The following is a 27,622-nucleotide window of genomic DNA, read 5'->3' on the forward strand; positions in this document are numbered from 1 at the left end:
GGAGTGTGGGGTATGGCATCAGCCAGGCTTCGTGCAGCAAAAGAGAAGCCACTCTAGGTATTCCAAGCAGGAACGTTTCAAATTCATAGAGTTTGACTCTGAACCACAACCTTTCAAAACCTTTCAAAGTCTAGGGAGTGTGATAAGAAGGAGAACAGAGGCTAGAAATGGGTGATTCCCTGGTGCTGCCCCGGAAGCCAGAGCATGTCACCACTGAAGGTACAGGCTGCCTAACCATGTGGTCCTCGGGCCTGTCTGGGAAGCCCGGGCATGAGGTGCCTGATCCTGCAGCCTCTGAAGCCCCTCCCCTGGTGATCCTCCGGTCCTCGCCTCATCCACTCTGCCTGCAGCTGCTGATCGGTAGGATCAAATCCTCCCCTTCTGACCTCCAAATTCCAGTGAGGCTGCCTTATTGAGCACCTCAAAGGGAAGCTGTAGAGGAAAAAAAAGGGGAGATGTGCTTCCAGAAGGGATGCCAATGATGGGTGGCCAGCTCTCGGAGCTCTGCTGGCTAGAGGATGGACCCAGAAGACACTTGAATGTGCTTCCAAGTATTATCAGCAGGTCTGGGATCATAGCCTGAAACTTTATTGAGTTATATGGTAAACAGAAAATGAGGAAATTACATTAAATATATAGCAATCATTTGACAAATAAATGAAAAACGTTTTTGACACACACAAAAAACACTAAACGTGAACATACCATTCTTTTCCCTCAACATCTTCCCAGCGGCTTGCAGCATCATCTACATCACTGCGAACTTCTTATAAACACAAAATTGCGGGTCACCTTAGACCTTGAGATGGGAATCTGCACTTTAACAAGTTACCAGGTTTAGAGAATGTTTACTTCAGCTAAAAAGATTTTTTTTTCCAATGAAGCCATTTAAGACAATTTCTATTTAAACCTGTATGTTAAAACCACATTCAGCTCTATTTTGAGTTAACACAAAACTAGATTTGAAAACACTTTTACAATAGTAAAATCTAAAAACACTTATCTGCCAATGACATGATTAAATACTTTGTTTTTATTTAATTTAACTTAATTTTATTTTATATAATTTTATTTTATACTTATTTTATTTCCAGTATAGTTAGCATACAGTGTCATATTAGTTTCCGGTGTACAACACAGAGATTCAACAATTTCATACATCACCCTGTGCTCATCCCGACAAGCACACTCCTTAATCCCCATCACCTCTTTCACCCATCCCCCCCCACCCCCCACCCGCCTGGTAACCATCAGTTTGTTCTCTATAGTTAAGAGTTTGTTTCTTGGTTTGTCTCTCTCCCTCTTTTCCTTTTTTTTTCTTCGCTTATTTGTTTTGTTTCTTAAATTCCACATGTGAGTGAAATCATATGGTATTTGTCTTCCTCTGACTGACTTATTTCACTTAGCATTATACTCTCTATCTTCATCCATGTCATTGCAAACGGCAAGATTTCATTCTTTTTTATTTTTTATTTATTTATTTTTTTAAGATTTTATTTATTTGACAGAGAGAGATACAGTGAGAGAGGGAACACAAGTAGGGGGAGTGGGAGAGGGAGAAGCAGGCCTCCCGCGGAGCAGGGAGCCCGATGCGGAGCTCGATCCCAGGACCCCGGGATCATGACCTGAGCCGAAGGCAGACACCTAACGACTGAGCCACCCAGGCGCCCCCATTCTTTTTTATGGCTGATAATATTCCACATCTTCTTTATCCATTCATCTATCAATGGACACTCGGGCTGCTTCCAAAAGTTGGCTATTGTAAACAATACTGCTATAAATATAGAGGTACATGTATGCCTTTGAATTACTGTTTTTGTATTTTTTGGGTAAATACCTAGTAGTGCGATTAACTGGATAGTAGGGTTCTATTTTTAACTTTTTGAGGAATTCTTTGAAAATTTAATAGATTAAAGGTTTTTAGAAACTTGAGGAGTTACAAAGGCAAAAGAATATAAATTTTGTGCACCTGTGTTGGAGATCATTGGACTTAAATTTCCTTGTGCAGCTTGGTTTGGGGATTTTGTTCACTTCTGAAACTTGCCATTAGAATATTTCACCCAGAGCAGGGGTGCCTGTCTGGCTCAGTTGGTAGAGCATGAGACTCTTGATCTGGGAGTTGTGAGTTCAAGCCCCATACTGGGTATAGAGATTACTTAAAAAATAAAAAAGAAAGAAAGAAAAATGAGTAGTCACTGCCCTTCCATCTTGGTCCCAGATGAAACAATATCCATAGGCTGGAGAGCATCTCAGTGGCATGTAGCAGAACCACCCGGCTGAGCCCTGCCTGGATCAGCCAAACCATTGTTAACATGAACATCTGTGGATATTAAAGTTAATGCTTAGTATTGTGTGCCACTTGGTTGTGAGTGGTTTATTATCAATCATCATGCAAAAGTTGACAAATACAATATTTATACACCTACACACTTACTTAGATGCATTTTATTAAAATTGACCTCAATATGAATATTTAGCAATCTGTTCATAAAGATATTAAGAAGAAATTAAGACAAAATAGTATTTGAATAAAAAGTTAAAAATTACCTTATTTATAGAAAAATATACAATTAGGTGTGTGTATATATATATATAAAATATATAGGTGTATATATAATATATAATATATTCATGTTCTGTGACTATTATATATGTATATATATGGTGATGTAACTATAAATATATATTTTTAAAATATATAAATACATGTGTTTGATCATGCTGATAATAGTTATAAATATATTTGATAAAATTTAACAATTCATTACTAATTTTTAGTTAAGAAATGTCTTAGTAAACTAGGAATAAAAAAGATCAGAATAGAGGGCTGTCAAATAAGTTTTCACCCAAACTGGGTTATTTGTGAGAGCAAAAAGGGGGTGCTATTAAATGTTAAAGATCACATTGGGACTGTGTCAGACAAAAGAGAACTTATCATTACTCTAAGGCATGAGAATATGATCAGCAAAAACTGATGAGAAGAATGAGAAGCAGTAAAAATAGGAAGCGGAGAAAGTTAATACCCAAATGACATTAACCTCCAAAATAAAGAATAATATTAACCATGGAAATAGCCTCTAACAATGTATAAGCCTTCTCGACTGCATAATGCCTGAAGAAGCACTGCATGGATTTGATCCGAGGAGATACTCTCTCGTCTTGTTGTCCATGACTCATCGTTATTTAGTCTAAGTAACATATCAAGATAGAACTGGTATTTCACACCCATCCCTAGAAAATGAGAGCTCATGAATTCTATAGGGAAAAGTATATGTTCATACAAAAATTTAAGTCTTGGAGGGTCATCCCAGATCTATTATTTTCTTGTTTTGAGAAGATGCACAAAATTCAGAGCCATGAGGACATATAGGGATCAGAAAAATTAGAGGTGATTTTTTCTTTTCTTTTTTTTTAAATATTTATTTATTTTAGAGAGAGAGAGCGAGTGGAAAGGGGGGGGTGGAGCAGAGAGAGAAGGAGAGAATCCTCAAGCAAACTCCCCACTGGGCTTGGAACCTGAGGCAGGGCTCCATCCCAGGACCCTGAGATCATGACCTGAGCTGAAATCAAGAGTCAGACGCTTAACCGACTGACCATCCAGGCGCCCCAGAGAGAGAGTTTTTTCTGACAAACACCTGGGAGAAGCTCCTCTGGGGCTGGACGTGAATCCTGGGTGTGTGTGATTCCCCAGGAGGCACGGGTTCTGCAGCTGCAGCCAGACCTGCCCAACCCCTCCGTGATTTGCATGTTTCCCCCAGAGCCCGTTTCTGCTCTTCAGAATCCTCATGAATAGGCTGCTCAGACATCTGGGGCAAAGAAGAGCCTCAGGCAGGGCCTTGGATCGAACATGGGTGTCCTGACCCAGCTCCTCTGCCTTCTGCTGGCCTGCCTCCCAGGTGAGGAGGGGAGCGCAGGGGACATCCCCGAGATGGGGGGGTGCTCCTCTCCTCCTGACTGTGGGATCTCCCCAGGGCTCTGTGGATCCCTGACCCGGGGTCTCCCCTTCCCTCGGAGACCCAGGTGCTCTCAAGTTAGGGGACCAGGGCCGCCAGAATCTTCTGGGAGGAAAGTGGAGTGGGACCTGGTAGACAATGGTGACTTTGTGTTTCGCTTCCTTCCCAGCCGCTAGTGGGAACGCTGGGCTGACCCAGTCTCCGGCCTTCCTCACTGTGTCCCTGAGAGAGAGTGCATCCATCACCTGCAAGGCCAACGAGAGCATCAGCGATTACTTGAGCTGGTATCAGCAGAGACCAGGCCAGGCTCCTAAGCTTCTCATCTATGATGCTGATAACCTAGTATCTGGTGTCCCAGACCGGTTCTCTGCGATTCAGTCTGACACAGAATTCATCCTCAAAATCAGCACAGTAGAGGCTGAGGATGCTGCCAGTTATTACTGCCAGCAGGATTATACAGTTCCTCGCACGGTGCTACAGCCCTGAGCATAAACTGTCCCCCGGGCTGGTTGGGGTGGGGGGGGGCGGTGGGCGTTCCAGCACCTGCGCTCTGCTCTGTGCTCTGTTCATCGGGGCAAGGGCTGCTTTGGGGAAGGGCTTGCAGGGCTCAAGGGTCATGACCTGCAAGGGACTTTGTCCTTTGAAAGCTTCCTTTTTGAACAACATAAAACAACCAAACCTTCAGTGAATTCTATCAAGGAGGTTTCTAGGTCAGGCCTGTAAATCCTTTCTCTGAGAAACACTCTGCGAGGTTTTTTGTTTTGTTTTAAGACAGAGAACTAGGCAGAAAAAGGAACCCATATCCAAGAAAATATTCCTACTAATACTATTAATAATAATAGTAATAATAACAATAATACTACTGATGACAGTCAACCAGCGATAGTAATTACTCTGCCAGTTGCCATTTGTTGAAGTCTTGGAGATGTGCTCTGTGTCCAATGTGCTGCACCAAGCCTTACGCATCCAGAGCAAATAGTCACACAATCATCCTCTAGAGATAAGAAATCAGGGGTTCTCAGACACCAGTGCTTTAGGGAAGAAGATGGGGGGCAAAATTCTGATTTTCAGACTCCATAAGTCCTATTCATTAATTAACTCATTCATTTAAAGAGTAGATAATATTAAATGCAACAAAGTGAATTTCCTGTATATAAAGTGAATTTAAATATACACCTAGATGAATATACACATACGCATATCCTCCTCTAACTGCTACCCAGTCCAGAGAGTCGCTGCCTCCAACATCCCAACGGCTTCCTCATGCTCCTTGCAGTCACTTCCACACCCCATCCTCCCCCAGTACCAGCGGCCACCAGAGCTCCGTTTCCTGGTCTTAAACTTCACATGAATGACATCATACAGTATGTGCTTTTCGGCTTCCTTTGACAACATGTTTTTTGAACTTCACTTGTGTTGTTGGTGTGGCCATAACTTATTCCTTTTTACCGCAGAAAAGTTCTCCAGTATATGAATCTATCACAATTCATTTTTCAATCTATGAGTTCTTCTAGATTGGAGACTGTTATTGATGAAGACTTTAGGAACATTTCTGCAATGTCTTTTGTGGACTTTCGCACTCTCTTCCCTTGGGTACATTCCTCAGAATGCAAGTGCTGAATCACATAGGTTTGGCTTCAGGAAACACTGCCCCTTTCTGTTTCTGCTCCAGCAACTGTGAGTACAAGTTCCAGTGGCTGCAAATCCTGGCAATACTTGGTGTTGTCACACTTTTTATTATAATCATATTGGTAGATCTTGAGGTGGTATTGCGGTTAAAATGTAGATTTTCTTTGATGAGTAACAATGTTGAGTAACTTCTCATATGTTTTTCATTGGCTATTTGGATGTCTTGGGAAATATCTGTTCAAAATAGATAGATAGATAGATAGATAGATAGATAGATAGATAGATAGATGATAGATACGGGGGTGAGAGAGAGGGATTATCTTTTGTTATGTCTATTAACTTTCTTGATGAAGAAAATAAGCTTCTAATCTCGATGGGGTCTAATTTATCCACTTTTTTTCTCTCTTAATTTTGTGTGTGTATATGTGTGTTCCACGTAATAAATATTTGCCTTACCTTAGAGTCTGAAGTTATCCTCCTGGGCTTTGTTCCGAGGCTTTGTTATTTTAGTTCTCACATGTAGGTTATACTCCTCCAGGAGTTCATCAGGGTTTTTCTTCCCACTATCCATTTCATTGCATTTCCATCTCCGATGGCTCCTCACTGTTTATTGGAAAAGAAACACAGCATAACATCCACTCCATTGTGTGGAAAATGGCCATCCCAGGATCCCTTTTCATGTAGGGTGAAGTTAATTCCTTTCACAAAATCCTTTATGACACAACAGCTTGAAACAGAACCAACATCTGAAAAAATTAAGTAAAGGCAGTCTTCGGAAGTAAAGAGACTAGCAGTAAGCTAGAAACGGAAGAATTTCTTCAATTTATATGAAAATTCAAGGGCAGGAAAACCCAAACGACTACAAAGGGAGTAGGAAGGACAGTAAGCGTGGTTGGGAGTAGTTATGGACAGAAAAGTGCACGTGGGAGCCTTCTGGAGAATTTGAAATACTCGGTATTTTCATCACAATGGTGACCATTTGTCACTGTTCACTTGTGCCCTGAAAATGTTTGCTCTTTATTCTGTATGTATTTTATCTCAATCAAAATGAAAAAGGACAAAGCCCAGAACCTTTTAAACAAACATAAGAAAAAAACAAAAATCACCAAATATTTGTGGCAACTCAACCCCACTAAAATGTAAATATGACTAGGAAAGTTCTGAAAACCCATAAAACTGGGAGAGAAAATAGAAAGGGACATGTAACTGTGTGCCTTTACCCTTTGAGTGCCATAGATTTTATCTCTATTGGTTTTCCTTCAAATGCAGAGACATTTGATCTTACTTTGCTCACAGAAGAGCCTCCCCAACCCCTTCCACTGGCTCTCTCCACACAGGGAATTTGCATGTTGTTCTCTAGGGAGGCCCCTCCCTTGCAAGTCTGAGATAAAACATCATCTCTCATTTTGCTTTGACTTATCAGGACTCATCAGTTCAACCTCCCAAAATGACTTTCCTTTCTCAGTTCCTGGGGCTGCTGATGCTCTGGATCACTGGTAAGGATGGAGGGGAGATGAGAAAGGAATAGGGAGGGGGTGAGGAAGGTGAGCTCTGGGACACAGCTGCTTATGATGTGTATTTGTCCACATGTTAGATGCATACATCTTGCTCTCTAGGATGAGGCATGTTTAGATCCATGAGACTGAGGAAAATTCCAGAAGGAACAAGGAAGGATCTGTGCTCTGATGAAGACTGTGACACAGAAAGAGAGGGACGGTGTAGGTGACTTCTAGACATCCCTTTGTATGCTGCAAATCTTGGTTTCTTTTTTGAAATTGGGTATTTTAGGGTAGAAATCAACGTTTTTAAATGATTTAGCCTGAAATAAATAACAAGAGAAAAATTCTGAAAATGGCTCATAAAGTTTCTATATAACCTTGCATTTCTCTCTCCTTACTTTAGGGGATGTTGTGATGATGCAGACCCCACTCTCCCTGCCCGTCACCCCTGGAGAGCCAAGCAGGGCCAGTCAGAGCCTCCTACGCAGTAATGGAAACACCTATTTGAGTTGGTACCTGCAGAAGCCAGGCCAGTCTCCACAGGGCCTGATCTATAGGGTCTCCAACCATTACTCCTGGGTATCAGACAGGTTCAGTGACAGCGGGTCAGAGACAGATTTCACCCTGAGAATCAGCAAGGTGGAGGCTGAGGATGCTGGAGTTTATTACTGCCAACAAACTCTACAAAATCCTCCCGCAGTGGTCCACCCTGCACACAAACCTCCTTCCTCTGGGTGGCGCAGCTGCCCATGGGTGGTGATAGTTTGGGGAAGAAGCAGGTTTAGATTGTCTTACTCTGTTCAGTTAGTCTACAGGTGAGCTGGGATCAGCAGACAGTTTAACATTTATAGACAAAAAGCCTTCATCCCCAGCACACTATTTCTCCACTTATCCTTATGAATCAGTGGTGTATTTCTAAAGAATTTTTGTATTTATTCCAAAAAACTAGACTCCTATAAGGCAGATGGATAATAAGGTCTTGAGGATACAGAAAAGTCAGGCACGTCAACATACCTCTTTCTCCCAGTGTTTTGAAAGAACATACACGGTAAACACATGCACAGAGCCTTCCCTGAGCTCCCTGTAACCAGAATGCTTTGCCACAGATTTTACCTTTTTGGGTGACAATTCGCTGTTATTGGTCCAAGGCAACCAGCTTTAGTCACAGGTGACTCAGGGCTCAGCAATCCACTCCAGCCCACCTGCAGCTGGGGGAGCTCCCCTGCTGGGGGGGGTGATCTCACTCAAGGACAAACAAACTCCCCTTTAATCAGAGAGAAGAGCCTCCCTTTGGATCCAGGAGGTGACCAGACCTCCATGTCTCTAATCTCATCCGAAGCAGTGTGGGCCTGGCTGTTTGGGTTGACAAAGTCTAGAGAACACAGTGCACAGAATGGGGAACAGTAGCAGAGTCTCCATCCCTCATAAAGGGACTGCAGGGTAACAGACTCAGACCCCAAGGAGACAGTCTTCCCAGTCACACAGTCACACACTGGCCTCCAGCTTTATGGAGCTCAACCAACAGCATCTGACAACAGAGACAAAGTACAATGAGACCCACCTGCCTAAGTCCTTCCTCATTCAGTGGTTGATGGTCAAGGTTGGAGATTCCCAAAGACTGATGCTCAGCTGGACCTCATGTTCCTTGTTCTTTCAACCCGTACAAAGTCTTATTTCTCAGTGCTGTGAAGTGACTCAGGTAGCTTGCTGGTCAGTTTTGTTCTCCAGGCCCCAGTACACTTTGTTTATCTACAGGAGATAGAAATGTGTCCTTAGAATTAGGAATTTGTGTCCTTTCTCCATTTCTGATATTTATGAAGGGCCCACCACAATATGACCATATCAAAATTAACTATATGTATCTCCAATGACTCTTTTTAAAATAATGTCACATTCTGAAGTACTGGGGACTAAAAGTTAACATAATTTTGATGGGACATAATTCAACCAATAATACTGAATAGAAACATTCCTTAGTACATTTGAAAATAGTCCTACAAAACTAGCTTTACAATTTATAGAGTCTCTTTCTTTCTTTTTCTTTCTTTCTTTCACTACTTAATTTTCTGACAACTTTCATTGGTGTATTTAATTAGGAGGGTTGGAATTGTCAGGACACAGACTGCTACCTGCTAATAGAAACACCTATTTGTACAGGTGCCATTAGAAGCCAGAAGGGAGACCTAGAGTCACTCTCCTTACAATCGTAAGGAAGGACCAGGCCAAGAAAACCAAAAACCTAAACTCACATAGCAGAATGAAGGGGTGACGCATACTGTCACTAGTGAGATGTAGGACATATGCATTCCACATCCACCTGACACAACAGCTTCTCTCAGTGACCACGATTCTTGAGCCAGAGTTCAGGGTCGAAAGCTCAACAAAATTCTTGTCTAATTACGTTCTCAGCATTATTTGAAAATGTTATTCTTAAGGATTTCCCAGAAGACATTCAGGCCAAACAGTCTTGAGGAATCTTACATATTACACTGTCCTTGTTAATTTGTGTTCTTGGCCAATTAAATCTGACTTTGGGGTTAACTCAACATAAAATCAGATGACAAAATCTGTTTTTGCATTTGCTCCCGAATTTGACTTGTAAGAGAAAAGCAACTTGACATGAGTACCATTTTTCAGGAGCTGTTCAATTCCACATGACCTCATTAGGCTGACTCGAGAAGTAAAATCAGGTTATTTCACTATTTGATAAAGGCTGGTGAGGTAGACCAACACGCCAGAGCAGCTCTGACCCAGCACCCTATTCCATAGTGACTGTATTAAAACAAAAGCTCAGGAATTTGTCAATGATGGGTCCCAACGTCTGAACCTATCTGGGACCCCAGAGTAAGGGTTGGAAACCTTATAGATCAGGCCCTATGGAGACTGGCCTGGCTTCTGCTGGAACCAATTCAAATAAGTGGAAGAGTGTCAGCAACGTGGCACTCACCTTCCAGAGATGGACCCAGGACACACGTGTGTGATCCGCTCTCTGATGCTTGCTCAGAGTGAAGGAACAGTAAGCACTGGGTGTTTGCTGTGATGCACACTTTCACAGCGGGATTGCTCTTCCGACTGCTGCACGTAGTATGGCCTTGACTTTATGGTTTTCTCTCAAACACAAAGGTCTCAAAGACCTTTTATTTCAATCTGCTCACAGGTAGGCCCCTCCCACCTCCTCCCTGCCCCTTCCACACTGCTGCACCCAGCAGGGGATTTGCATAGTGTCCCCTAGGGAGGACATTCCCTTGCAAGTCTGAGATAAAAGGCCAGCTTGAATCTTGCTTTGACTTACCAGGACCCCTCAGTTCAACTTCTCAAAATGAGGTTCGCTGCTCAGCTCCTTGGGCTGCTAATGCTTTGGTTCCCTGGTAAGGACAGAGCGCGGAGAAGAAGGAGAATTAGTGGGGGTGGGGGGTGAGCTATGGGGGCTCCGCTGCTCTCCAAGTGTATTCTGTGTGCCTGTAGGAGGTGTGTGACTTGACCTCCAGGGTGGGGCAGGTGATGTGTAGATGTGGGAGGTGAGGAAGATTCCAGAAGGAACAAGGACCTGTGCTCTAGTGAGGACTGTGACAGAGAAGGTGGGGATGGGGTGGGCAATGTTCAGAGGCTTCTCTCTACTTCACGGATCTCGGGTTCATTACTGAATGTGCATTTCCGGAGCATGTTTGAAATCTCAAATAATGAGAGTAAAAAAAAAGCAGTGCTTTAGTTAAAAAAAATAACAAAACGGAGACAATGAAAATAGCTGAATATATTTGTAATGATGACGGCACTTCTCTCTCCTTGCCTAGGATCCAGTGGGGAAATCGTGATGACACAGACCCCCCTGTCCCTGCCCGTCACCCCTGGAGAGTCGGTCTCCATCTCCTGCAGGGCCAGTCAGAGCCTCGTACACGGTACTGGAAACACCTATGTGAGTTGGTTCCGGCAGAAGCCAGGCCAGTCTCCACAGACCCTGATCTCTAAAGTTTCCGTCCGTCTCACTGGGGTCCCAGACAGGTTCAGTGGCAGCGGGTCAGGGACAGATTTCACCCTGAGAATCAGCAGGGTGGAGGCTGACGATGTGGGAGTGTATTACTGCCAGCAAGGTACACAGTCTCCTCGCACAGTGGTTCAGGCCCGAACACAAACCTCCCTGCCTGGGGCGTCCAGCTGCCTGAGTGAGGAGCTTCTCTGGGGAATCACAGGAGAGTCTCTGAGTCTGTGTAAGAGGAAGGAGTTGGAGGACCCGGGGGCGCAGCTTGCAGCTGGGCGTCGGGCTCCACATGGTAAGGCCCCGACAGCTGCCCGGCCTGGCATGGCAGAAGCGGCAGGGGAATTTAGGGGCTCCTGTCCCGTGAGGAACCGCTTACGGCGATTGCCAGAGCTCCTGAGGGCTCCCCCTAATCCTCCGTGCCGTGCCCGTGTTTGCCAAATAAATGCGGCCCGTCTAGTGAGCAGGGCATTTCCCCACAGCGATCCCAGTCCCGTGCTGCAGCGTGAGCATGAGCTCTTGGCCTTGTCACCCTTACCTTCATGAAAGACCCTCGTGTTTTAGTCTCATGTGCTCCTCTTTCACCGGAATGTCATGGTGGCCGCTCTGGGGACTGATGTGAAACTTCTTTGCCAATAGGCATGTTTACTGTTATCAATTCAGAGCTATAAATTCACCGCTTTCTTGTCCCCCAGAAACTTTGCTCTGCGGTATTTTCTTTCACCTCAAAAAACTCTCCACTTTCCCCTTTTGTTCCTTCTGGACCCTACTTTTATTTAGTGTTTTCTTACTGGTTTCCAAATATCTGGGGCTTTTTCTGGTAAGTTTCTGTCATTGCTCTGGAATATAATTACCCTGTTTTCATAGAATACACGTTTTGTGATTTGTATCCATTTAATTTTATTGGCATAACTTGCGGCCCACACTTTGTGGCCTATCTTAGCAAATGTTTCAGGGGGAATATGTATTTCATGATTCTTCAACAGAGTGGCCAACAAGTGCCCATTATGTCCCGAGGGTTGATGTCCTCGTTCAAGTCCTCCGTGTGCCCACTGACCCAGGGGCCGGGCCACCTGCCCTGGGGCTGGACCTGCTGCAGGGTCCTCTGCTGCTCTGGGCCCCACTCCGAGCCGCCTGACTCCCCTGTCACCTGGTCCCAGGCCCAGCCCAGCACTCCTAGAGGTGGACTGTCTGGTCCCCGAAGTCAGTGAAGCCTGTCCCGTGATTCCTTCTTTAAAGGAAAAGCAGACATTAGCACAATGGAAGGGAATATACTGTCCAATCCTAGTCACGTGGTAACTCTTCTATCACTGGGGAGACTATTTCCCATGATTTCGTGCCCACTGACTGTAGAGCAGAGCGCCCAGAAATGTCATCGGGACAGCAGCACCGAATAAGGGAAATCAGCAACCAGGCCACATCCAGCTGTCACCAGCACCCCAGAAAGAGCTCCCAGGCCGTTTGTAGATGGTTGTGTTTGTCTTGACACGATTTCTGTATTGTGGCTCTGGTTAGGAGGGTGTAAAATTTGAAATTAGTATCTGTCCTTAAAATCTACCTGCTTTCACCTGGTGCTTATTACACCAATGCAACACGAGGGGGCGGCCAAGTCAAGTGTCGAGTTCTTACTGCTCTCCTGAGGCAGGCAGGTCCTGGTCCCAAGTTTTTCCTCATTTGCCAATCACCTGGAAGGTTCTATTGCTATGAGGATGTTTATTCAAATGATGCCTCTCGTCTCTCTCATGGTCTCTCACACTCTCTTTCCCTAGGTCTCCATCTCTCTTTCTGTAAATGTCAACAAGGAGACAAATTTGGTAGCAGGTTGTTCATGATCTTTCTCTCCTCGTTCACGTCCTGAGCATAGAGGAACTGCTGTTGTGACCAACACTGCAATGTAGTTTGAAGCCAAGGCAAATGATGGAAGTCTTGAAACCTTAGCATGAAACCAAAAACAGAAGTGTCGCTCTCACCCGCCATTTCTCACCAGTCACTAGTCAGTGACTAGCAAATATTTGCTTTAACTTTTTGCGTAAAATCAGTAGGCTTCTCCTGTTTATTTTGCCTTAAATAAATCATTTTGGAGCAGAGTTCCCATTATAATAGATTAACAAGTGTTCCCCTAATTGGCTTCAAATTTCACGCAGGGCTGCTGAATCTCCGGGATATGAGAGAGCCACTCTCTGGGTTGAGGATGTTCCCAATTTCCTAGGCTAAGCATGGGAGATACGAGGGAGCTGTGCCCAAGGGAGTTTCTGACAAGTTGTATTTACCTAGAGCTTCTTGTTCAGTTTGCTGATTTCCTCCTGTGTCTGCTCCACGGAGCTTCGAATCCAGTTACTCCATATTATTTTAATTTATTAATGATCCTTGGTCTCTACTTGGCCTAAGACGTGCTCTGTAAAGGTCAACATACACACTTCTGGAAGCGCTAAATGTCTCGGCAGGGGATACTTCCAAGAACATTTCAACTTTGGGTTACCCTCGGCTCCAGGCCAACAGAGACTGAGGAGATGTAAAGTTTACCAACGTGAGGCTGCTGCTCCCAAGGCGGAAAATCACCATTTCCTTTACAGATGTGGAGACTGTATCTTTATTAACAAGACAAGGAATGGCCACTAGAGCCATCGTTTGGCGCTTGCTTCTCTGCTGTTCTGAACATTCCATGGGTGTCAACGGAAGATGAAAAGAAGTGGTTAAGGAGCCCTTCGGTGGATTTCAGAAACCAGTTGAAGTGATCGAGTTTGATATGGTTTCTGCAGAGGCTCTTAACATTTCCCTATTGGAAATTTGTAGAATTTTGTAGATTCCTGAAATTGTTGAATAGGGAAAAAGAAGCATCAATCTTGAGAGTTCTCAACTTATAATCTCCATTTTTATTCAGGTAGACTATCTCTTACAATGAAAAATAAAAAATTCTTTCCTGTGGTCTTTGTGGTGTATTAGCACAAATTCTCCTATTGTAGGCAGCCTCACATAAAACTTAAATAGCTAGAATCCCTGATTTGGCTTGAGAATTTTCTGGCCTTTTCCCATCCCCATTTCTCAAGTCAGCCAGAACATCACACAAGTTCAAAAGACAAACCTCACCTGCAAACAGAACGAAAGTATTAGTAACTTCCAGACAAACTGTGGCTTTGAAGGAAAAACTTCGAGGACAGATGCCCATTCCTTCAGAATTAATCCTTAAGCGGAGATGCTAGAGATGAAGGACTTAGGAGGCAGAGAAAGCTCAGGCAGACAATGCAGTTGTGGCGTGACTTGGTCTAGTTAGTCTGTGGTGACTTCGGATCAGCAGAAAGTTTCATGTTTACAGACAAGGTGACTTCATTTAGCACATGATTCCCCCACGTATCTTTGTGGATCAGGTGTGATCTCTATCTGATATTTTTTATATTTATTCCAAGAAAGGAAACACAAATAAGTCAGACATTTGGATGCCGATTCATGTGAAGCAGAAGGGGAATGTGGTCTTGAGGGTCCAGAGCAGTCAGGCATGTAAGCACACTTGTTTCTCCCAGGGTTTTCAGAGACCATGCACACTCAGAGGATAAACACGTTCGTGGAGTCTTTCCTGAGCTCCCTGTAACCAGAAAGCTTGTCCATGTATTTTAGCTTTTGTGGGTGACAATTTGCAGTTATTGGTCCAAGGCAACTGGCTTCAGTCACAGGGCTCAGCAATCCACTCCAGCCCACCTGCAGCTGGGGGAGCTCCCCTGCTGGGCGGGGTGATCTCACTCAAGGACAAACAAACTTCCTTTCAATCAGAGAGAAGAGCCTCACTTGGATCCAGGAGGTGACCAGGCCTCCACGTCTCTAATCTCATCCAAAGCAGTGTGGGCCTGGCTGTTTGGGTTGGCAAAGTCTAGAGAACACAGTGCACAGAATGGGGAACAGTAGCAGAGTCTCCATCCCCCATAAAGGGACTGCAGGATAACAGACCCCAAGGAGACAGTCTTCCCAGTCACACAGTCACACACTGGCTTCCAGCTTTATGGAACTCAACCAACAGCACCTGACAACAGAGACAAAGTACAACGAGACCCACCTGCCTAAGTCCTTCCTCATTCAGTGGCTGATGATCAAGGTTGGAGATTCCCAATGACTGATGCTCAACTGGGGTTCCTTGTTCTTTCTACCCATACAAAGTCTTACTTCTCGGTGCTCTGAAGCGACTCAGGTAGCTTGCTGGTCAGTTTTGTTCTCCAGGCCCCAGTACACTTTGTTTATCTACAGGAGATAGAAATGCTTCCTTAGAAATAGGAATGTGTGTCCTTTCTCCCTTTCTGATATCATATTTATGAAGGGCCCACTGCAATATGATCACATCAAAATTAACTATACGTATCTCCAATGACTCTTTTTAAAATATTGTCACATTCTGAAGTACTGGGGACTAAAAGTTAACATGATTTTGGTGGGACACTATTCAACCAAAGTACTGTATACAAACCATCCTTAGTACACTTGAAAATAGTCCTACAAAACTAGCTCTACAATTTATAAAGAGTCGCCTCTTCCTTCCTTCCTTCCTTCTTTCCTTTCCTTTCCTTTCCCTTTCTTTCTTTCTTTCTTTCTTTCTTTCTTTTTCTTTTTCTTTCTTTCTTTCTTTCTTTTTCTCTCTCTCTTTCTTTCTTTCTTTCTTTCTTTCTTTCTTTCTTTCTTATCTTTCTCTTTCTTTCTTTCTCTTTTTCTTTCTTTCTTTCTTTCTTTCTTTCTTTCTTTCTTTCTTTCTTTCTCTCTCTTTCTTTCTCTCTCTCTCTCTTTCTTTATTTCTTTCCTTCCTTCTTTCTTTCTTTCACTGCTAAATTTCCTGACATCTCTTATTGGTGTATTTAATTAGGAGGGCTGGAATTGTCGGGACACAGACTGCTCCCTGCTAATAGAAGCACGTGTTTGTACAGGCACCGGCAAAATGTGTTTCTTCAATTGCTCCTGCATTTGGTTTGCAGGGTAAGAGCAATTAGCTGCCATGAGTAGTACTGTTCAGGAGCCGTTCAATTCAACATGACCGGCATCAAGCAGACATGAGAAGTCAAGTCAGGTTCTTGCCTTATTTATAAAGGCTGGTTGGGACACGGTCACCCCAGAGCAGCTCTGACCCAGCACCCTAGTCCATAGTGACCTTACTGAAATGAAAGTCCAGGAATTTGACAGCGATGGGTCCCTGTTCCCTGAGGTATTAAAATAATGGATGCAGTCATTGCTCTTCTCACAGTGCAATCTCCCACTGCAGCTGGAGACTCGTGGAGGAGCGTCCCCAGCCTACAGGTCAGGTGACAGCCTCAGGATCTCACACAGAGCTAACAAGAACTGGGGATGTCCTTACACGACCTGGTTCTACTTGATGACAAGGAGTCAGTATGAGCAGAGTACTTCTAAGCACTATTTTAATATATATATAATAAATTCTTTTTATTTCTTTCCCATCATCTCAAGGGAATTATTTCTCCGAGAAACCTTGGATTAATTCTCTCTCTCTATCTAGATGTGTATATGGAGTGAGAGAAGCATGACAGACCCTGCACCATATTGTAACAACTGGTTTTCCAGAATATCATGTTTTCATATTCACAGCCTGGGATATGATATTCTTTTACCTTTTCTATTGTCTCACGCTGGGCTAGTAAGTCTCTCTGGAACAGACACATCCTTTCCTCCCTGTCAAGTTCCTTTCATTTGAGTGCATTTCGCAAATTTCGTTCACTTGGTTTCAGGAAAAGGCCATTTCTAACACCTGATTCTACCGTTCTTAACACTTGACCTGATGACAGCAGGGACCAGACAACTCTTGAACTAGCTCCACTCCAAACTGTTATTGGGGGAAACGCTGATGACAAGGACCAGTGGGGTGGGAGCTGCTTCCTTACCCAGACTAAGTGGAAGAGTGTCAGCAACGTGGCACTCACCTTCCAGAGATGGACCCAGGACACACGTGTGTGATCCGCTCTCTGATGCTTGCTCAGAGTGAAGGAACAGTAAGCACTGGGTGTTTGCTGTGATGCACACTTTCACAGCGGGATTGCTCTTCCCACTGCTGCACGTAGTGTGGCCGTGACTTTATGGTTTTCTCTCAAACACAAAGGTCTCAAAGACCTTTTATTTCAATCTGCTCACAGGTAGGCCCCTCCCACCTCCTCCCTGCCCCTTCCACACTGCTGCACCCAGCAGGGGATTTGCATAGTGTCCCCTAGGGAGGACATTCCCTTGCAAGTCTGAGATAAAAGGCCAGCTTGAATCTTGCTTTGACTTACCAGGACCCCTCAGTTCAACTTCTCAAAATGAGGTTCGCTGCTCAGCTCCTTGGGCTGCTAATGCTTTGGTTCCCTGGTAAGGACGGAGGGGGGTGAGGAAGAGGTTGTGGTGGGGAGGGTGAGCCGTGGGGGCTCCGCTGCTCTCCAGGTGTATTCCGTGTGCATTGTAGAGGGTGTGTGACTTGTCCTCCAGGGTGGGGCGGGTGATGTGTACATTTGGGAGAGTGAGGAAGATTCCAGAAGGAACAAGGACCTGTGCTCTAGTGAGGACTGTGACAGAGAAGGTGGGGATGGGGTGTGCAATGTTCAGAGGCTTCTCTCTACTTCACGGATCTCGGGTTCATTATTGAATGTGCATTTTTGGAGCATGTTTGGGAAATCTCAAATAATGAGAGTAAAAAGCAGTATTTTAGTTAAATAACCAAATGGAGACAATGAAAATAGCTGAATATATTTGTAATGATGATGGCACTTCTCTCTCCTTACCTAGGATCCAGTGGGGAAATCGTGATGACACAGACCCCCTTGTCCCAGCCGGTCACCCCTGGAGAGTCGGTCTCCATCTCCTGCAGGGCCAGTCAGAGCCTCCTACACAGTAATGGAAACACCTATTTGAGTTGGTACCTGCAGAAGCCAGGCCAGTCTCCACAGAGCTTGATCTACTTGGTTTCCAACCGTTTCACTGGGGTCCCAGACAGGTTCAGTGGCAGCGGGTCAGGGACGGATTTCACCCTGAGAATCAGCAGGGTGGAGGCTGACGATGTGGGAGTGTATTACTGCCAGCAAAATCTACAGTCTCCTCGCACAGTGGTTCAGGCCCGAACACAAACCTCCCTGCCTGGGGCGTCCAGCTGCCTGAGTGAGGAGCTTCTCTGCAGAATCACAGGAGAGTCTCTGAGTCTGTGTAAGAGGAAGGAGTTGGAGGACCCGGGGGCGCAGCTTGCAGCTGGGCGTCGGGCTCCACATGGTAAGGCCCCGACAGCTGCCCGGCCTGGCATGGCAGAAGCAGCAGGGGAATTTAGGGGCTCCTGTCCCGTGAGGAACCGCTTATGGCGAATGCCAGAGCTCCTGAGGGCTCCCCCTAATCCTCCGTGCCGTGCCCGTGTTTGCCAAATAAATGCGGCCCGTCTAGTGAGCAGGGCATTTCCCCACAGCGATCCCAGTCCCGTGCTGCAGCGTGAGCATGAGCTCTTGGCCTTGTCACCCTTATCTTCATGAATGACCCTCGTGTTTTAGTCTCATGTGCTCCTCTTTCACCGGAATGTCATGGTGGCCGCTCTGGGGACTGATGTGAAACTTCTTTGCCAATAGGCATGTTTACTGTTATCAATTCAGAGCTATAAATTCACCGCTTTCTTGTCCCCCAGAAACTTTGCTCTGCGGTATTTTCTTTCACCTCAAAAAACTCTCCACTTTCCCCTTTTGTTCCTTCTGGACCCTACTTTTATTTAGTGTTTTCTTACTGGTTTCCAAATATCTGGGGCTTTTTCTGGTAAGTTTCTGTCATTGCTCTGGAATATAATTACCCTGTTTACATAGAATACACGTTATGTGATTTGTATCCATTTAATTTTATTGGCATAACTTGCGGCCCACACTTTGTGGCCTATCTTAGCAAATGTTTCAGGGGGAATATGTATTTCATGATTCTTCAACAGAGTGGCCAACAAGTGCCCATTATGTCCCGGGGGTTGATGTCCTCGTTCAAGTCCTCCGTGTGCCCACTGACCCAGGGGCCGGGCCACCTGCCCTGGGGCTGGACCTGCTGCAGGGTCCTCTGCTGCTCTGGGCCCCACTCCGAGCCGCCTGACTCCCCTGTCACCTGGTCCCAGGCCCAGCCCAGCACTCCTAGAGGTGGACTGTCTGGTCCCCGAAGTCAGTGAAGCCTGTCCCGTGATTCCTTCTTTAAAGGAAAAGCAGACATTAGCACAATGGAAGGGAATATACTGTCCAATCCTAGTCACGTGGTAACTCTTCTATCACTGGGGAGACTATTTCCCATGATTTCGTGCCCACTGACTGTAGAGCAGAGCGCCCAGAAATGTCATCGGGACAGCAGCACCGAATAAGGGAAATCAGCAACCCGGCCACATCCAGCTGTCACCAGCACCCCAGAAAGAGCTCCCAGGCCGTTTGTAGATGGTTGTGTTTGTCTTGACACGATTTCTGTATTGTGGCTCTGGTTAGGAGGGTGTAAAATTTGAAATTAGTATCTGTCCTTAAAATCTACCTGCTTTCACCTGGTGCTTACACCAATGCAACACGAGGGGGCGGCCAAGTCAAGTGTTGAGTTCTTACTGCTCTCCTGAGGCAGGCAGGTCCTGGTCCCAAGTTTTTCCTCATTTGCCAATCACCTGGAAGGTTCTATTGCTATGAGGATGTTTATTCAAATGATGCCTCTCGTCTCTCTCATGGGGTCTCACACTCTCTTTCCCTAGGTCTCCATCTCTCTTTCTGTAAATGTCAACAAGGAGACAAATTTGGTAGCAGGTTGTTCATGATCTTTCTCTCCTCGTTCACGTCCTGAGCATAGAGGAACTGCTGTTGTGACCAACACTGCAATGTAGTTTGAAGCCAAGGCAAATGATGGAAGTCTTGAAACCTTAGCATGAAACCAAAAACAGAAGTGTCGCTCTCACCCGCCATTTCTCACCAGTCACTAGTCAGTGACTAGCAAATATTTGCTTTAACTTTTTGCATAAAATCAGTAGGCTTCTCCTGTTTATTTTGCCTTAAATAAATCATTTTGGAGCAGAGTTCCCATTATAATAGATTAACAAGTGTTCCCCTAATTGGCTTCAAATTTCACGCAGGGCTGCTGAATCTCCGGGATATGAGAGAGCCGCTCTCTGGGTTGAGGATGTTCCCAATTTCCTAGGCTAAGCATGGGAGATACGAGGGAGCTGTGCCCAAGGGAGTTTCTGACAAGTTGTTGTTACCTAGAGCTTCTTGTTCAGTTTGCTGATTTCCTCCTGTGTCTGCTCCACGGAGCTTCGAATCCAGTTACTCCATATTATTTTAATTTATTAATGATCCTTGGTCTCTACTTGGCCTAAGATCTGCTCTGTAAAGGTCAACATACACACTTCTGGAAGCGCTAAAGGTCTCGGCAGGGGATACTTCCAAGAACATTTCAACTTTGGGTTACCCTCGGCTCCAGGCCAACAGAGACTGAGGAGATGTAAAGTTTACCAACATGAGGCTGCTGCTCCCAAGGCAGAAAATCACCATTTCCTTTACAGATGTGGAGACTGTATCTTTATTAACAAGACAAGGAATGGCCACTAAAGCCATCGTTTGGCCCTTGCTTCTCTGCTGTTCTGAACATTCCATGGGTGTCAACGGAAGATGAAAAGAAGTGGTTAAGGAGCCCTTCGGTGGATTTCAGAAACCAGTTGAAGTGATCGAGTTTGATATGGTTTCTGCAGAGGCTCTTAACATTTCCCTATTGGAAATTTGTAGAATTTTGTAGATTCCTGAAATTGTTGAATAGGGAAAAAGAAGCATCAATCTTGAGAGTTCTCAACTTATAATCTCCATTTTTATTCAGGTAGACTATCTCTTACAATGAAAAATAAAAAGTAATTCTTTCCTGTGGTCTTTGTGGTGTATTAGCACAAATTCTCCTATCGTAGGCAGCCTCACATAAAACTTAAATAGCTAGAATCCCTGATTTGGCTTGAGAATTTTCCGGCCTTTTCCCATCCCCATTTCTCAAGTCAGCCAGAACATCACACAAGTTCAAAAGACAAACCTCACCTGCAAACAGAACGAAAGTATTAGTAACTTCCAGACAAACTGTGGCTTTGAAGGAAAAACTTCTTTTGAGGACAGATGCCCATTCCTTCAGAATTAATCCTTAAGCGGAGATGCTAGAGATGAAGGACTTAGGAGGCAGAGAAAGCTCAGGCAGACAATGCAGTTGTGGCGTGACTTGGTCTAATTAGTCTGTGGTGACTTCAGATGAGCAGAAAGTTTCATGTTTACAGACAAGGTGACTTCATTCAGCACATGATTCCCCCACGTATCTTTGTGGATCAGGTGTGATCTCTATCTGATATTTTTTATATTTATTCCAAGAAAGGAAACACAAATAAGTCAGACATTTGGATGCCGATTCATGTGAAGCAGAGGGGGAATGTGGTCTTGAGGGTCCAGAGCAGTCAGGCATGTAAGCACGCTTGTTTCTCCCAGGGTTTTCAGAGACCATGCACACTCAGAGGATAAACACGTTCGTGGAGTCTTTCCTGAGCTCCCTGTAACCAGAAAGCTTGTCCATGTATTTTAGCTTTTGTGGGTGACAATTTGCAGTTATTGGTCCAAGGCAACTGGCTTCAGTCACAGGGCTCAGCAATCCACTCCAGCCCACCTGCAGCTGGGGGAGCTCCCCTGCTGGGCGGGGTGATCTCACTCAAGGACAAACAAACTCCCCTTTAATCAGAGAGAAGAGCCTCACTTGGATCCAGGAGGTGACCAGGCCTCCACGTCTCTAATCTCATCCTAAGCAGTGTGGGCCTGGCTGTTTGGGTTGGCAAAGTCTAGAGAACACAGTGCACAGAATGGGGAGCAGTAGCAGAGTCTCCATCCCCCATAAAGGGACTGCAGGATAACAGACTCAGACCCCAAGGAGACAGCCTTCCCAGTCACACAGTCACACACTGGCTTCCAGCTTTATGGAACTCAACCAACAGCACCTGACAACAGAGACAAAGTACAACGAGACCCACCTGCCTAAGTCCTTCCTCATTCAGTGGCTGATGGTCAAGGTTGGAGATTCCCAATGACTGATGCTCAACTGGGGTTCCTTGTTCTTTCAACTCATACAAAGTCTTATTTCTCGGTGCTCTGAAGTGACTCAGGTAGCTTGCTGGTCAGTTTTGTTCTCCAGGCCCCAGTATACTTTGTTTATCTACAGGAGATAGAAATGCTTCCTTAGAAATAGGAATGTGTGTCCTTTCTCCCTTTCTGATATCATATTTATGAAGGGCCCACTGCAATATGATCACATCAAAATTAACTATATGTATCTCCAATGACTCTTTTTAAAATAATGTCACATTCTGAAGTACTGGGGACTAAAAGTTAACATGATTTTGGTGGGACACTATTCAACCAAAGTACTGTATAGAAACCATCCTTAGTACACTTGAAAATAGTCCTACAAAACTAGCTTTACAATTTATAAAGAGTCGCCTCTTCCTACCTTCCTTCTTTCTTTCCTTTCCTTTCCTTTCCTTTCCCTTTCTTTCTTTCTTTCTTTTTCTTTCTTTCTTTCTTTCTTTCTTTCTTTCTTTTCTTTCTTTCTTTCTTTCTTTCTTTCATTTTCTTTCTTCTTTCTTTCTTTCTTTCTTTCTCTCTCTCTCTCTCTCTTTCTTTCTCTCTCTCTCTTCTTTCTCTCTCTCTCTCTCTCTTTATTTCTTTCTTTCCTTCTTTCTTTCTTTCACTGCTAAATTTTCTGACATCTCTTATTGGTGTATTTAATTAGGAGGGCTGGAATTGTCGGGACACAGACTGCTCCCTGCTAATAGAAGCACGTGTTTGTACAGGCACCGGCAAAATGTGTTTTTTCAATTGCTCCTGCATTTGGTTTGCAGGGTAAGAGCAATTAGCTGCCATGAGTAGTACTGTTCAGGAGCCGTTCAATTCAACATGACCGGCATCAAGCAGACATGAGAAGTCAAGTCAGGTTCTTGCCTTATTTATAAAGGCTGGTTGGGAGACGGTCACCCCAGAGCAGCTCTGACCCAGCACCCTAGTCCATAGTGACCTTATTGAAATGAAAGTCCAGGAATTTGACAGCGATGGGTCCCTGTTCCCTGAGGTATTAAAATAATGGATGCAGTCATTGCTCTTCTCACAGTGCAATCTCCCACTGCAGCTGGAGACTCGTGGAGGAGCGTCCCCAGCCTACAGGTCAGGTGAGAGCCTCAGGATCTCACACAGAGCTAACAAGAACTGGGGATGTCCTTACACGACCTGGTTCTACTTGATGACAAGGAGTCAGTATGAGCAGAGTACTTCTAAGCACTATTTTAATATATATATAATAAATTCTTTTTATTTCTTTCCCATCATCTCAAGGGAATTATTTCTCCGAGAAACCTTGGATTAATTCTATCTCTCTATCTAGATGTGTATATGGAGTGAGGTAAGCATGACAGACCCTGCACCATATTATAACAACTGGTTTTCCAGAATATCGTGTTTTCATATTCACAGCTTGGGATATAATATTCTTTTACCTTTTCTATTGTCTCACGCTGGGCTAGTAAGTCTCTCTGGAACAGACACATCCTTTCCTCCCTGTCAAGTTCCTTTCATTTGAGTGCATTTCGCAAATTTCGTTCACTTGGTTTCAGGAAAAGGCCATTTCTAACACCTGATTCTACCGTTCTTAACACTTGACCTGATGACAGCAGGGACCAGACAACTCTTGAACTAGCTCCACTCCAAACTGTTATTGGGGGAAATGCTGATGACAATGACCAGTGGGGTGGGAGCTGCTTCCTTACCCAGACTAAGTGGAAGAGTGTCAGCAACGTGGCACTCACCTTCCAGAGATGGACCCAGGACACACGTGTGTGATCCGCTCTCTGATGCTTGCTCAGAGTGAAGGAACAGTAAGCACTGGGTGTTTGCTGTGATGCACACTTTCACAGCGGGATTGCTCTTCCGACTGCTGCACGTAGTGTGGCCTTGACTTTATGGTTTTCTCTCAAACACAAAGGTCTCAAAGACCTTTTATTTCAATCTGCTCACAGGTAGGCCCCTCCCACCTCCTCCCTGCCCCTTCCACACTGCTGCACCCAGCAGGGGATTTGCATAGTGTCCCCTAGGGAGGACATTCCCTTGCAAGTCTGAGATAAAAGGCCAGCTTGAATCTTGCTTTGACTTACCAGGACCCCTCAGTTCAACTTCTCAAAATGAGGTTCGCTGCTCAGCTCCTTGGGCTGCTAATGCTTTGGTTCCCTGGTAAGGACAGAGGGGGGTGAGGAAGAGGTTGTGGTGGGGAGGGTGAGCCGTGGGGGCTCCGCTGCTCTCCAGGTGTATTCCGTGTGCATTGTAGAGGGTGTGTGACTTGTCCTCCAGGGTGGGGCGGGTGATGTGTACATTTGGGAGAGTGAGGAAGATTCCAGAAGGAACAAGGACCTGTGCTCTAGTGAGGACTGTGACAGAGAAGGTGGGGATGGGGTGTGCAATGTTCAGAGGCTTCTCTCTACTTCACAGATCTCGGGTTCATTACTGAATGTGCATTTCCGGAGCATGTTTGGGAAATCTCAAATAATGAGAGTAAAAAGCAGTATTTTAGTTAAATAACCAAATGGAGACAATGAAAATAGCTGAATATATTTGTAATGATGATGGCACTTCTCTCTCCTTGCCTAGGATCCAGTGGGGAAATCGTGATGACACAGACCCCCCTGTCCCAGCCGGTCACCCCTGGAGAGTCGGTCTCCATCTCCTGCAGGGCCAGTCAGAGCCTCCTACACAGTGATGGAAACACCTATTTGAGTTGGTACCTGCAGAAGCCAGACCAGTCTCCACAGAGCTTGATCTATAAAGTTTCCAACCGTTTCACTGGGGTCCCAGACAGGTTCAGTGGCAGCGGGTCAGGGACGGATTTCACCCTGAGAATCAGCAGGGTGGAGGCTGACGATGTGGGAGTGTATTACTGCCAGCAAAATCTACAGTCTCCTCGCACAGTGGTTCAGGCCCGAACACAAACCTCCCTGCCTGGGGCGTCCAGCTGCCTGAGTGAGGAGCTTCTCTGGGGAATCACAGGAGAGTCTCTGAGTCTGTGTAAGAGGAAGGAGTTGGGGGTGCAGCTTGCAGCTGGGCATCAGGCTCCACATGGTAAGGCCCCGACAGCTGCCCGGCCTGGCATGGCAGAAGCAGCAGGGGAATTTAGGGGCTCCTGTCATGTCAGGTGAAAGGAAGAGCAAATGAGTCTTCCGCCACCTAATTCTCCTGTGCCTGGGTTTCTCAAGTAAATGTAGTCACTCTGGTAACCAGACAAGTGACATAGATCTGTGGTAGAAAAGTGAATACGTATTGGAATGAACAGTGTGGGCTATATCTTCCACAGAATCAAATTTGCTAAGATTGGTAGTAGTGGTATTTTCTCACTTTACCTTTTTCTACTTCTCTACTACTTCACTATCCTCTCCATTAACATGTTCAAGAGAGTGATCTACACAGCTGTCCTCAGGGACAGTATGGGTGAGAAAAATCAGTAAAAAATTTTAAATCTGATAGGGCGCCTGGGTGGCTCAGATGGTTAAGTGTCTGCCTTTGGCTCAGGTCATGATCCCAGGGTCCTGGGATCGAGTCCCACATTGGGCTTCCTGCTCAGCGGGGAGGCTGCTTCTCCCTCTGCTTCTCTCTCTCTCTCCATCTCTCATGAATAAATAAATAAAATCTTAAAAAATTTTTTTTAAATCTGATAAATCAAAAGAAACATTTACAAATTTTTAGTTATTATAAGATTCCAATGTAAAGTGTCTTTGATTTCCCTCAGATACATTTTCCTGAGTGACAAGGGGGTTCCTGAAATTTCAAAAGTGGTTTTGAAAGTAAACAGCTAAGTAATGATAGAGACAAAAGTTACCTTTGTATATCACAGGAAAATCCTAAATACATGAGGTTTTTCTTTTTCTCCAAAATGGTAAGGATGTTAAGTATATAGAACCCAAACACTGCTTTAGTTGTGATGAATTTAGTGCTTTATTATTGTAAAAATAGGTTTTGAACAATAAGTAAATGCATTATTTTCACAGGATGTGGTCATTAACTGAAAATGACCCTGAATAGGATATTCTTTTGAAAATGTATAGAAAATTTATATATTGACTAGATTCCATTCAAAAGAATGTTTTAGAGTGACACTTGACCTAGAAATTGGTCATGCATAATGTCATCACACATATGATACAAGTAAGAGTGATTGAATTCGCAAAACACCCAAACTTGTTTGTAGATAACAAAATAAAGTGTATTACAGATGATTGCCTATTTTAAGGTAATGAACACAAGTACAGTTAAATCTAATACGTCAATTCCGGTAGCTTTGATAGTGTTTGGAAAAATGTATATAGAAATCCAGCAGACTGGAGCCCACAAATCATGGAACTTATAACACTTAATTATTTTAGAATATCGATAAATGCATGATCATGATGGAAAGAGATTATGGAAGCACTGGGAGGAAATGCAATGAGAGGTGGAAAGCCAGCAGGGCCATAGTCAGCCCACATGATTGACACACCTTGTGATCTGGAATTTCTGCTTTGATGTCAGGAAAGAAAGCCAAAGTCCCTCAGTGTGTTGAACTAGGTAGAGGAATCTTACATGATGCTCGTATCCCAAATGGCTGCACTCAAAACAAAATAGTAAAAAATAAATGATCTCATAGAACTGAAAGGAGATACCACGGAGAGTCAGAGGACAATCTAATTGGCTGTTACACAGAAATCTCAAAATACAGTTGATTGAGTATGACAAGATTTCTCTGTCTCTAAGGTAACAGTCCAGAGGTGGGCAGGCTCCCTTGGTAAGGGAAGTGGTTCTGTTGCATTAGGTCACTGTTTCTCCCCAGCTGGTCACTTTTGTGTAGAGACCTCGCTCCTAGTTTCAGCAGTTGGTTTCAAATCCTATTTATTTATTTTTTTACAGATTTCTTTTGTTTTTAAGTAATGTCCACACCCACTGTGGGACTTAAACTACAACTCTGAGATCAAGAGTCATAAACTCTACTGACTGAGCCTGAAAGTGCCCCCAAACCTATTCATTCTTGCACTCACGGTCACTATATCAAAATACAAAGCACATCTGAAGGAGAGTCTCTGAAGTCTACAGGATTTCATACCCAAGCAAACTCTTTTGTGTGATGTCATATATGGTAGGATTAATGGATGCCATAGTCATGAGTCCATTGTTACACGATCTTCATGACAAAATAGATTTCTTGTCACAACCAATACTCTCATGGGTAAACCAAAAGTTCTGTGAACTCTTGGATGGTGACAGCAGCTGAGCCTCACTGGGTCAGGAAGGCTTACTGTATCTGGAACACAACTAATCCCAGGAGTGATGCATCACACCCTCTCCGGGGGAACCGATGAGATGTACAAAAGTAGGAAAAAGTGGTTGGTGGTATTAGTCCCTGCTGGTGGCAGCTCAGATACCCAGAGGTGACAATAATTAGCTCTTCCCTATTGAAGATGGTGGTGGTGGACTCATGCCATTGGGCATATGCATAGACTCCATGTATGTCACCATGGCTGCATCACTCATGAACATAGTGAGCAAATAACATGG

General features: G+C 44.5%; 1 protein-coding gene and 1 long non-coding RNA gene across 5 annotated transcripts in view; one reads left to right on the plus strand and one right to left on the minus strand.

Moving 5' to 3' along the window:
* Positions 1 to 5,214: 5,214 nt before the first annotated feature.
* Positions 5,215 to 10,161, minus strand: LOC144379346 (uncharacterized). The gene is made up of 4 exons (XR_013442169.1): positions 10,029 to 10,161; positions 8,643 to 8,830; positions 6,039 to 6,185; positions 5,215 to 5,816 (listed from the first exon to the last, which is right to left on the minus strand). It is a non-coding gene; the product is annotated as an uncharacterized LOC144379346 (long non-coding RNA).
* A 198-nt stretch (positions 10,162 to 10,359) lies between these two features.
* The window catches only part of LOC118535277 (immunoglobulin kappa light chain-like), a 65,886-nt gene continuing 48,623 nt past the window's right edge, over positions 10,360 to 27,622 (plus strand). Inside the window, exons 1-2 of one of the 4 annotated variants that reach the window (XM_078056321.1) lie at positions 10,360 to 10,449; positions 10,873 to 11,185. In XM_078056321.1, the coding sequence (XP_077912447.1) occupies positions 10,401 to 10,449; positions 10,873 to 11,185 (362 nt within the window). In that variant the 5' untranslated portion in view covers positions 10,360 to 10,400. Of the gene's footprint in view, positions 10,450 to 10,872; positions 11,186 to 24,184; positions 24,278 to 24,691; positions 25,005 to 27,622 lie in introns of those variants that run through there. The other 3 variants (XM_078056320.1, XM_078056319.1, XM_036091611.2) reach the window with 3 other exon arrangements.

The sequence above is a fragment of the Halichoerus grypus genome, chromosome 10 (genome assembly GCF_964656455.1).
Source record: "Halichoerus grypus chromosome 10, mHalGry1.hap1.1, whole genome shotgun sequence".
Lineage (NCBI taxonomy): Eukaryota > Metazoa > Chordata > Mammalia > Carnivora > Phocidae > Halichoerus > Halichoerus grypus.